The sequence below is a fragment of the Lytechinus pictus genome, chromosome 10 (assembly GCF_037042905.1).
Source record: "Lytechinus pictus isolate F3 Inbred chromosome 10, Lp3.0, whole genome shotgun sequence".
NCBI classification, from domain to species: domain Eukaryota; kingdom Metazoa; phylum Echinodermata; class Echinoidea; order Temnopleuroida; family Toxopneustidae; genus Lytechinus; species Lytechinus pictus.
Window position 1 is genome coordinate 29,180,939 of NC_087254.1, and position 12,210 is coordinate 29,193,148.

Below are 12,210 nucleotides of genomic sequence, written 5' to 3' on the forward strand. Positions count from 1 at the left end.
CATGTTATCTCTGGCACAGGGTTCAAAGCACTTTCTTTGATAAGGCCACCATCAATTCCACTCAAGATGGCAGTCTCCTGTTTTCATTTATCATCAAGGGGTCCCTTTCACAAGCTCTGCTTCTATGGGATCCCAAACCTTTCAAATTATATCCTCTTTGCCAACCTTTGTACCAAATATTTGTATGATATCACTTGATTGGTTTGAATAAACTTATATCACTTTGAATACATTACTGCTATAGTAATCATAATGTTATAGATCCATCTGTATACTATATGTAACCATACTTAGTATTATTTGAATTCAGAAACAAAAGCAAATAGACTACTAAACAAGCAATTAAGTATACATAGAAAGCAATAAACTTAGAAATAAGATTGGATCGTAAAAAGAAGAAAATATACACAGAGAGAGAGCGAGATGATGAGACAGGCAAAGAGCTTACCTCTGCTTCTACTTTGATCATCCAGTCACCTAGAACAGGGTTGTCAGACATCACCATCTCTTCAGAGAGGATTCCATTCTTATTGGGCATCTTGTCTATCATCTGATTAATCGCATTACCATTACCATCCTGTATGTAAGAAGAAAATAATAATCAGGATCAGTTCTTTAGAGATGCATAATATGAGTGCGGAAGATTTGTTTTAAGTTTGTACAGAGCTATTAATACATGTGCTTCTTAAAAAAAGTTTGTTTTAACACAGATTTGAATCTATTGAAATCTGTTCTTATGAGGTAGGTTGTTCCACAATTTTGGTGCCATTTTCCCAAAAAGATATATCAGTAAAAAAAAATACTCATATTTCAGAGAGAAGATCCTTATTAGAAGACAGTAGTATGATGACCAATCAATTGAGATTATGATACTTGTACATATAAAGTTAATCAAGCTTTGACCTAATTGCCATTCATTTAGATCAATCATTTCTAGTACATGTAAAAAAGGAGGTAATGTGATCATTTGTCTAATGATCACATGTGTTTGTCTCACAAGCCATAAGTCAGCCGAAATAAATTTCGATACTTTTATTATTAAGTATAAAAAGCAGGTACTAATCTTTAAAATTATATACAGTTTGTCAAATTGATCAACAATGCTCCAATCAAGCACTTGATTTAATGTAGAAAAATTTCAGTGAAAACTTTAGAAAGAAAAAGGAGACAAGGTCTAGGGGTTCACTATTAAAGGCATGACAAATATATTCTGTGCAAGTGGGTTGAAACTTCATCTTCATTCCATCAGTCCAGAAAAAAAAATGTCTCTAAGAAACCTCTATAACTCATATTAAGTTTGACTTTATACATGTTTCTTATCATTTTGACAGTTATTTTACTCTTGCAGATAAGCACATTTTCTAGTATATTGTTATCATTTTTTAAGACAAATTTTTATGGCAACTTATACCCCTGGCTGGTGTATTGTTGTTGGTTTTGAGGCCTACAGTACATGTTCAGTTCCAAATGGAACTTTTATTACAATATACTACATGTAATTCACCTAATCCAATTGGACTAATACAATAATACAAAATGAGGTATTAAACTAAATAGGTGTTAAGCAAATCAGGCATAGTGGGGAGAGTTTAATTAGAAATTGGAGGAAAGTGGTAAATCGGTGAATAATCAATACTATTCAATGAAAAAGTTTTTTGCAATATTTTACTGAAAAGTAATTATAGTGCTTTCATTGGAATTTACAACGAGCATCTCATATCATGACTATATCCTACAGATGGGGTAATCCTCAAAATGTTATTTTGTAACAATAAGGCATCAGAGAAGTTTTAAAAATACTGAAGTGTGACCTAAATTCATGTTTCATTGGCAACACAAACATTTTAAATGGGTAATATAATGAAAATGCATCACATCCTCTGAGCATGAATTTTTGATGAATTATCTGGGGGATGTTTCACAAGATTGAAAGGTGATCAAATAGGGTGGTGTTATTTAAACCATACACAACTGAGAATTTATAAGGGACTTTATGTCGAGCTAATCGTTGTGAGACATCCTCCCAGTGTCTGATCATAAAGAGGATTGGAACAATAAGGCAGACTAAAAAAAAAATGCCTGTCTGGTGCATAGAAATGCATGGTAAAAGCCTGTTCGTTCTGACAAAAAGGGGATTACAACACATTGGGAATTGACCTCCACGGAATGACAATTCACTCTAATGAGCTTGTTTCTTTAAACTTTCTTTCAGATGTGTATGGCTTTGCTACATAATAGTAGACAAGAAGTTGAATTGCACACTGGGATGTACAATATAACCCCCCATGACTCATTGTGTTGTTCATGAGTTCCTGTCTTCTCTTGGAAACCCCCTCCCCTGCTCCCAGCTGACAAAAGTGACACATTTATTACTCAGTACAGGATTAAGAGAGCTTGGTCATTGCATGTACAGTATGACCATGCATGTTTGATGTTTGTCCATAATATACCTGCATCAAAGGTGTGAATGGCATGGTCATTAATTCATGATATATACAAAATACAGTGTAAACATGCACAAAGGTGTTGCAACCCCCCCCAAAAAAAAAAAAAAAAAAAAAAAAATCTCGCTTATCAGATGCCGCCAACAAAACAGATATCCAGCCATGCTAAATACTGATATTGATTTCTTTAAACTGCAGAAAACTAATATGAAGGAGGGGGGGGGGGTTACATCAGCATTCTAAATTGACTTCAAATCAATTGGTTTCTCTTGTCACTTGACAATGACTACATGTATGTTGGAAATTTATCATCACTGTAATTATGATTTATTTGCATTCTGCTTGGCTGAGAGTAATTGAAGTGTACAACTACTTTCAAGGTCTTGGAAATCTACATGTATGAGAAAGAACGCACATAATGCATACAAAATTGACTTAATTACCAGTGTTTACGATCAGCATGCAAGGATCTACATGATCAGATATGACTTGTCATGAACAAAGTATAGGTTTGAATGTATGGCATAATGTGCATACTGCATAGCTTTGAATGCTAACTACTGTGATTAAAACAAGAAGAGTAGAGCACATTATCAATTCTTAGTCATGAATGCATTAAACACATGGAAAATTTAAGCTATCATACAGATATGACACATACATCAGATAGGGGGCCTAATCATAAATGTCGACAAAAAACTTTTTTGTTCTAATTAAAAGTACCAAAAGGTAGATCCAACCTTGTACTATTCAATATAAGTTATTGCCATGCATTTATATATTTCAGGGAGGAATATAATCAAATTTCATTAATTTTGTTTAATACTGTACTCTGCCTTTTAAGAGAAGAAATGATGATTAGCCATTAGCCTACAAATATTCACTTGCAAATATTTCCATATCTAATATCATTTTGATTTTGTACATTTGTATGTATTTATGGAATTTTTTGCAAGTAAAAGTCTGTAGGCCAGTGGATCAAAGGAGCAGCAATAAAATCCATTGAACAGGATTTGCATACATACTCTTCTTTAATTGCATCTCCATGCATGGCAATAATTAGATGTACCACCATGAATACTGAATAGTAATGATAATGAAAGGGACAAGTAAAATTGATCGTTAAATGAACTGACTAATCAAGATCAATGTAAATTGCGCTTTTGGTTCCAAGTACTGACGGGGAACCAATCAGAAATGTTCTTTCATATTTGCTATTCATTGCTATGCTTTGTGTTACGGGCCCCAGGTAATCAAGCTAGCAAATTACATTGGCAAGTTCATACATACATGTACAGTAAATTTGTATGAAACTAATTTTTTTTTACTGTTATGTCTCATTCAAAGCCACATTTTAAAAGAATGGGTGCCTTAATATTCTAATACACTGAACATGCATATAATAGCTCATTTTTCTCATTTTTATACCGCAGCTTACTGCAAGTTGAACCTTAAGACTTTCACAATAAAAAAATATGAAAATACTGTTGAGCTCTGTCGCACCATATCACTTAAGACCCAAAAGTAATTTAGTATGCAATTCCAGTTTCCCCATGCTATCGAACCATGAGCAAAAAAAAACGTGCATCAAAATGCCAGAGGATGATATTGCTGGTTTCCATGGTTATGAAGTACAACACAAAGGCCAAAGGATTTGTAGTGCCATGTAGGTGGTGAATAGATACTAATATCAATTAACTGCAACGTGAATATAAAAACAGTCAAAGCTGATCTACATGTACATGGACACTGTATATTCCTTCCAAATTTGTATTGAAGTAAATGTCAAAATGTAATTTCCATAAGAAATATTTGTCCAACATATATTTCAACTTCATTTTATCTCTTATTTCACTATGAATCTGATTATAAATTAAACAATAATAATATGAATAATATAGGATTTGTATAGCGCACGTATCAACCTTGCTAGGTGCTCAAGGCGCTCCTATATTATCCTGGCTAAGCTAGTCTACCGATTCCGGTGCTCATAGCATTGTGAGGAATTACTTCCGGCAGGTACCCATTTACCTCACCTGGGTTGAATACAGCACAATGTGGTTAAATTTCTTGCTGAAGGAAAACATGCCATGGTGGGTAATCGAACCCACGTCCCTCAGATTCAAAGACGAGAGTCGTAACCACTAGACCACAATGCCCCCATTGAATCTATGCATCACACATGTTAACAACTGCCCCTTCTATTATATTTTTGGTTCAATTGTTTATTCAATCTGAAATCAGGGTACATGTTTATCTTTTAAAAATTCATACAAATGATTGACCTTTCTAGATAGTGGTGATATACATTGATAAAAGTAGGTCATCAAAATAGGGGTGTACATGAATATTGTCCATCATTTTAAACTTGTTGGAAGTCCAGGGAACTATGCCAGGGACAATAAAGTTTTCATCTTTTCAAAATGAATTTTGCAAGGCTATACATGGAGGAGCATTCTCAATATATTAGGACATCGAAGATATGTTTTCACAATGCATTGTGCAGCAAATGTGGGTGTAGGTCCATCATATACCAGTTGACACAATACAATTGAAAGCACAGGGAATTGTGTCAGGGACATTGAAGTATTCAATTTCAGTGAAGTTTTCAAGTCTACAAGCACATTGAGGTGCATACCCAATAAATCTTTAAACAGAAGAAGGGTACTAAAAAGGATCCGTGTTGATCAATGTGCACGTATACAACAATATATTTTTTAACAGTACATGTATGTCCGAGGATGCCTAAACGTACCTACATAAATTTTAGTCATGGAGATACATGTATAATATCGACAGTATGCACATGAATGTAAACAAGAGTGTCGCTAGGGCGGGCACATAATACGCCCGTCTGTAACGCTGAAAATGGAGTTAATGGGCAAGCAAGAAGTGCAAGAAGTGAAAAGTGGTGACTTGACCTTTGACCTTTTGACCTAAATATCAATAGGCTTCCTACGATCTATGCTAGTATCATACACACCAAATTATATGAGCCTAGGTTAAGTTAAAACTGAAGTTATCGAGTTTACAAGGACTGCAGAAGGGTATAAAGATGAAAACATGTCACTGTGACCTTGACCTTTTGACCTCAAAATCAATAGGCTTCCTGGGATCCATGCTAGTATCATACACACAAAATTATATGAGCCTGGGTTAAGTCAAACTGAAGTTATCGCCTTTACAAGGACTGCAGAAGGGTACGATGAAAACATGTCACTGTGACCTTGACCTTTCGACCTCAAAATCAATAGGCTTCCTAGGATCCATGCTGGTATCATACACACCAAATTATATGAGCCTAGGTTAAGTCAAACTGAAGTTATCACGTTTACAAGGAATAGTTAACGGACAGACAGACGGACGGACACCGAGTGTGATACCATAATACGTCCCGTCTAGGACGGGCGTATAAAAACTAGGACCAACTGCGTTCATGGCCAAAAAAAACGTCCCCATTTTAACTATTAATACATTTTTAAAGTCACTAGATTGTCAGATTAAGAGACCAGGAGCCCTATTACTGTGCGAAGACAATTACGGGACTAATAAAGCACAGGATCTACCTGTACTCAAACAAAATATATTTTTGGAAAGCTTATGAGCTGATCTACACATACATGCATATTTGCTTTGTAGCATGTTTGCTTTTATAAGCAAAATATGGTCATTCAAAGTCATGACTTTGAAAATCATGATTTTTTAATAAATGAAGTTCCTATGGTTATAATTTCACAATGTAGCGGGTGATTTAAGTTTTGATGGATGGATTGATTCTCTGACTTCTTTGTAATAAATAAATGATGGCTTTAAGAAATATTCAGGGTAGAATTGTATAAATCATGGATTTAACAAGAGATCAGATAGTGGGCAAAAGTGCAATTCAGGAGAGAATTTTATACACTTCTCCACCTGTGGGGGTACCATGCACAAAAGCTGTCATTATTTCGTTGTACTCTTCAAGATACACATTACCTCAAATTTCATGCAAATCCAATGATAAAAAGTTAAGTTATTACATCTTTCATGGGCAAACCTCTTTTGGTGCAATTTTATGATAAAGAAATAGCTATATTACTAATTACAACACACATTTGCAAAGTCCCATATGTTTTACATAGTAAAACTCCTTGGGCTGTTTTCAAATTTTTAATGATACGCTTTGACCCCCCCCCCCCCCCCCCCATTTAAAATGAGGTGGAATATTGAAATAAAATAATTTGCATGATGAAGTACACACATAAAACTAGCCAAAAAGACCCAAAAATAAAAATCATTGAAAACAAAAATGTTTCGGGCACATGGCACTTTCAAAGGAAAAATTGGGGAAAAGCTATAGAAAAAATGGCAACCAGACAATAGGCCCATGTGGGCAAGTGATGACTGGACCATTAAATTGAATTTTACATTTACCTTGTCGGACCAAATAAGTCAAACAATAATGAGTTTTGAGAACTGGTATCTGGGAATTAAATGAATAAAATGGCTACAAATGCCCAAACCTCTGCTTTCAGTAAACCATTTTCATATCCACATTAATTACAAAGGTTTTGGGACCCCTGAGGATCGACAACAAATACACTTTTCTACATAAAATAATTATTCATGCTGGTAGGTGTTTCATAAAGCTGTTCGTAAAGTTACGCATGACTATACGCACGACTGGAACATGTTCTTAGGTCATAACTCAATTACATAGGGATATCACAAAGCACAAGAAAGGATCACCAGTCGTGCGTAAAGTCATTCGTATCTACCGAACAGCTTTATGAAAAACCCTCCTGGTAGTACAAGGCTATGTGTGGGTTTATCTAGGCTAACATAATACTTACACTGACTGTTACTGTGAAAGGTCCTGAATATGGTTTCAAGTCTGGATAAACAGCAAGCACTCTGTAGTGCACTAGAATAATAAAAAAAAAAGAAACATAAAATGAAGATAAGGTATATTTACGGTTGTGAATTTCAATTATGAAAGAAACTCTCTCAAGAGATGTTAACAGACGTTTAATCTCAAAATACTTGGTGTTTTCTAAAAGACTGATTGAGATATTTATCCTGATCAATTCAGATCAAAGAATAAATGTATTTTTGCCAGTGAACATGTATTTACAGTAAATTACTTGCAATAATAAATATTCCAGAAAAAAAAATATTTGCTCATTAGATGCTTTCAAATTCCAAGAACTTTCACAGGGATTTTTTTTATATGTAGCAAGTATTCTTGCAGAGATAACTGGACTGGATACCATGAAAAGAATAAGGTGGCTCATGATTGGGGGAGGGAACGGTTAATCAACATATGCCATCTACCAAGGCTCCACATTAACTTTTTTTGGTGGTGGCCCGTTCGGGCCACCAAAACCATCAAATAATTTTTTTTGGTGGCCCGATATTAAAGTTTGGTGGCCCGAAAAATATAAAGAAAAACATTAAAAATGAATAAAACAAACTTCTGAAATATTAATTCTGCAGCCACTACCACTAAGTTCCTTTCACTTTATACATCTTAGTGTAGTAGGTTTCACGGTACACCATGTATCTTTCTTGGGCATATGTTGGTCCTGAAAAGGACCACCCAATCTCGACGTTTCGACAAGTGTGTTCTTGTCGTCCTCCTGAGGAGGAAGAAGCCATTACATATATTTTCAACAGCTGTGGCAACAGTCTATTCTGACTGGAATATAATTAAAAGCCAAGCATATAATTTTCACTTACCTTTTGGGAATGGCACATTTCTATTTTTATATCCTTTAGTTTGTATTATTTTATTTTCAGTAGAAACATATTTTTTAATCAGGCATATTCAATGGGAAGGGGTATAAATGGTTTAACCACTGTCAAAAAAAAATGAAAGAAAAAAAAAGAAAACGGAAAAAACTATATTGGAAAAAAAGTGTGAGAAAAGTCCTTCCCTATATTTGCCAAAATGTTGGAAAAAAAATCACATTTCATATCAATGAAATGCCTTCCCAAAGTATTTACTTTCTCAAGAGTGGTTTAAGAAGTCATTTATAAACAAGAAAGAAAGAAACTGTCTATTTGTTTAAGGCTAGAAAATACACAGCTTCGAAAGAAACCAAGTATCAACATACATACAAATGCACACGTGGGACTGTGATGTACTTGCCTATGTGTTTTTATGTGTATTAATTCATGTGGAAATCGGTCTTTTTGAGTCAAAAGAGAGGTCATAATTCCTCTTCTTAATACTTGCAAATAATCAGGGTACACCAGATTTTCGTAATATAGACTGTAGAATTTCATTTCATTGGTGTAAAAGGTGACTTTGACTTAGATTTTCAAAGTTCTGTGGAAGATTTCTCAGCAGCAACATTTTTTATCGCAGCTCCCTGAGTCTGAATAGGCTGAGCTAGATCTAGAGCACAGCTGTATGCAGTGGCTTCATGCAAAGCTCACGCCAGCCGGCCGGCGCGGCTGGCTGGATAATAGCTACTGTATGCTATAGCTGTAGGCCTAATATGCAAACTGTGTGTGTGTGTATTTGTGTGTAGATCAACAAAAAAGGCGCATGATGAACTGGCTTGCAATTTGAGCTGTAGAAAGTTGATAAATGCGTGCAAAATTGGGATAAAAATTGCGCTACTTTGAAAATTATTGGTTGCCCGATTCGGGCCACCAAAACTTAACATTTTATCAATAATGGTTGCCCGAGGTGAATTTTTGGTGGCCCCGGGCCACCGGGCCACCGCTAATGTCGAGCCTTGCATCTACAGTGGAAAATTGTCAGCACGGACGAGCTTCTTGAAACGCTACAACAGGAGAAGAGTCATACCTGTCTGGCCTGGTTTGTAGATAGCTTTGTCGCTTTGCACAAAGATGGAGAAGTGATCAATATTGAAATGCAAGCTCTCCGTTTGGTTGATCATCAAGCCACCGGTGCCTAAAACACTCAGTGAGTATTCCCCTACTGCTGAGGCTGTAATTGGAATCTAAAGGAACAAAAATGCCAAATTCAAGAAAGGTTCAACATTACTCTATTTACAATTACATTCTAGCACAATATATTGATACTTTTCCATTGTTAACTACATAATTAACAAGAGTGTCGCTAAGGCACATAAGCACATAATACGCCCGCCTGTAACACGGAAAATGGAATTATTGTTCAAGCAAGAAAAGTGGAAGGTGGGGACTTCACCTTTGACCTTCTGACCTCAAAATCAATAGAATTGCTGGGATCTATGCTAGTATCATAAACACCAAATTATATGAGCCTAGGTCAAGTTCAACTAAAGTTATCACATTAACAAGGACTTCAGAAGGTTAAGATGAAAACATGTCACTGTAATCTTGACCTTTGACCATTTGACCTCAAAATCTATAGGCTTCCTGGGATCCATGCTAGTATCAAACACACCAAATTATATGAGCCTAGGTTAAATTATACTGAAGTTATCGCGTTTACAAGGACTTCAGAAGGGTAAGATAAAAACATGTCAGTGTGACCTTGACCTTTGACCTTTTGACCTCAAAATTAATAGGCTTCCTGGGATCCAAGCTAATATCAAACACCAATTTATATGAGCCTACATGTAGGTTAAGTTAAACTGAAGTTATTGCGTTTACAAGGACTGCAGAAGGGTAATAAGACGAAAACATGTCAGTGTGACCTTCACCTTTGACCTTTTGACCTAAAATTCAAAAGGCCTCCTGGAATCTATGCTAGTATTATACATACCAAATTATATAAGCATAGATTAAGTCAAACTGAAGTCACCGCGTTTACAAGGAAATGTTAACGGACAGACGGGACACCGAGCGTGATGCCATAATACGTCCCGTCTAGGACAGACGTAAAGTTATTTAGTACAAACAAGGGAAAATTGAGGTGAATCCACTGGGTCAGGATATTTATGGCCCCCCTCTATTTAACAATATAATATCATAATCTCATTATGAGAATCTATATTCAAAGTATTTCCCACGCTGTTAACATTTATAAACAACAATGATTGAATCAATAGTTGGTTCAACAAAATAATGTAATAAGCTACATGTACATGTAATACATGAACCTGTATTTCATGCACCTACTGAGTCCTTTAACAGTAAGGACATAATTGTCTCTATCAAAGTAATCAACATACTGTATGAAATATGTAACTGCAGGTAATTATCACCTAAAGTTACATATTTTATAGTGTGTTAATTCTTTTACACCTCTGATATATATAAAATATATAAAAAAAAGGGAAAACAACTATAATCTTCATTATGTTTATATCATCTTTACACCCTGACATGTATTAAAAGTAGACTTGCCATTTTACAGTGAAAGAAATTTGGGTTGTTGAACATTTAGGACCCCCCCCCCCTTGTGCACAGAGAGTGAGGTGTACATGTATAGCTGATTTCTGATTTGATAGTATTAGGAAGAGTGTATGCCCACAATACAAATTTTTGTCGTTGATATATATGCAACACATTAGAAGCTCTCAAAAATAAAGGGGCCATAAATTCCACAGGGTCAACATGACCCCAGTCTCCCATTCATGTACAAGTAAGCCCTCATACTGTAAAGTTATCTGGATACCAGTATATTCTTTTCCCATCTTGTCACCATCCCCTCCTCACTTCTAACACTGTACTCATCCACTTGCTCCTCCATCCCTCCTTTATTTTCCCTCTTGGAACTGCTATCCTCCCTCTCTTCCTTATCACCGCCATTATTGTCAGCATCAGCAGCACCACCACCACTACCATCATCACCATCACCACCACCATCATCTTCAACGCTATCATCATCATCCCCATCACTACCATCACCACCACCATCACCATCTTCACCATCATCACCATCTTCATCATCACCATCAGCATCGACATTATTAACATCTGTTATTACCATCTTCATCAATATTGATTTATAATTCTGGATCATTAAAGGGGAATCCAACCCAAATAAAAACTTGTTTTTATAAGGAAAAGAAAAATCATACAAGTTGATAGGTGAAAGTTTGAACAATATTGGACAAACAACAAGAAAGTTATGAATTTTTAAAAGTTATAAATATTGGTAATCACTATACCCATGGAGACTTCAAATTGGCCGCATATGGGATGTCATAGTAATGTAAGGCAAGGACTACTCTTCCATGTACCCCAATACATGTTATGGCTAAAATATAATTTTTCCCAAAAGTTTTATTTCAAATTATATTTTTCTTTCATGAGGACATAAAGCGATATACTACCTGGGTTATATTTAGCTTACTGCCCCAGGGGAATGGGTACTTAGGAGAAAACCACAAATCCCTAATAATGAAGTACATGGCCTATGGGAAAGTTGTCCTTGCCCCTTGTCATAATTTACTTGCCAAGTTGCCAATTTGAGATCTACATAGTATTAGTGATCTCAATTTTAAAGCAGCTATAACTTTCTTATTGCTTGTCCGATTTCTTTTAAACTTTCACCATTCTGTTTAAATTATTTTTCTCCTTCCAAACACAACATTTTATGACCAAGGCTGGATTCCCCTTAAATTGGATTCACTATCACCATCAATTTCATAGCCATGCTTGACCAAATTTGAAGAAAAAAAGGAAATTGGATTAAAAAATGATTGACATCTACTCAAAATGCAAACTCCCGGTGTTGCCATCCATTGTATGTAAATTTCTGAGTATAATTTTTATCAATAGCCTAAAGAATTTCGATTTAATGCAGTGTGTAAATAATGGTTATTCACTTTTCCTGAAATTCTTGTGATCACGATAAAAGAATAAATCAGATAAATAAATG

The 12,210-nt window shown here is 35.4% G+C and overlaps 1 protein-coding gene across 1 annotated transcript in view; it reads right to left on the reverse strand.

Annotated features, from left to right (window-relative positions):
- LOC129269432 (CD109 antigen-like) overlaps positions 1-11,316 on the reverse strand; it is a 54,406-nt gene extending 43,090 nt beyond the window's left edge. The window contains exons 1-4 of the mRNA XM_064106083.1: positions 11,002-11,316; positions 9,241-9,397; positions 7,277-7,347; positions 449-577 (exon numbers count right to left, since the gene is read on the reverse strand). Of these exons, the coding sequence (XP_063962153.1) occupies positions 449-577; positions 7,277-7,347; positions 9,241-9,397; positions 11,002-11,316 (672 nt within the window). The remainder of the gene's footprint in view (positions 1-448; positions 578-7,276; positions 7,348-9,240; positions 9,398-11,001) is intronic.
- Positions 11,317-12,210: the final 894 nt, after the last annotated feature.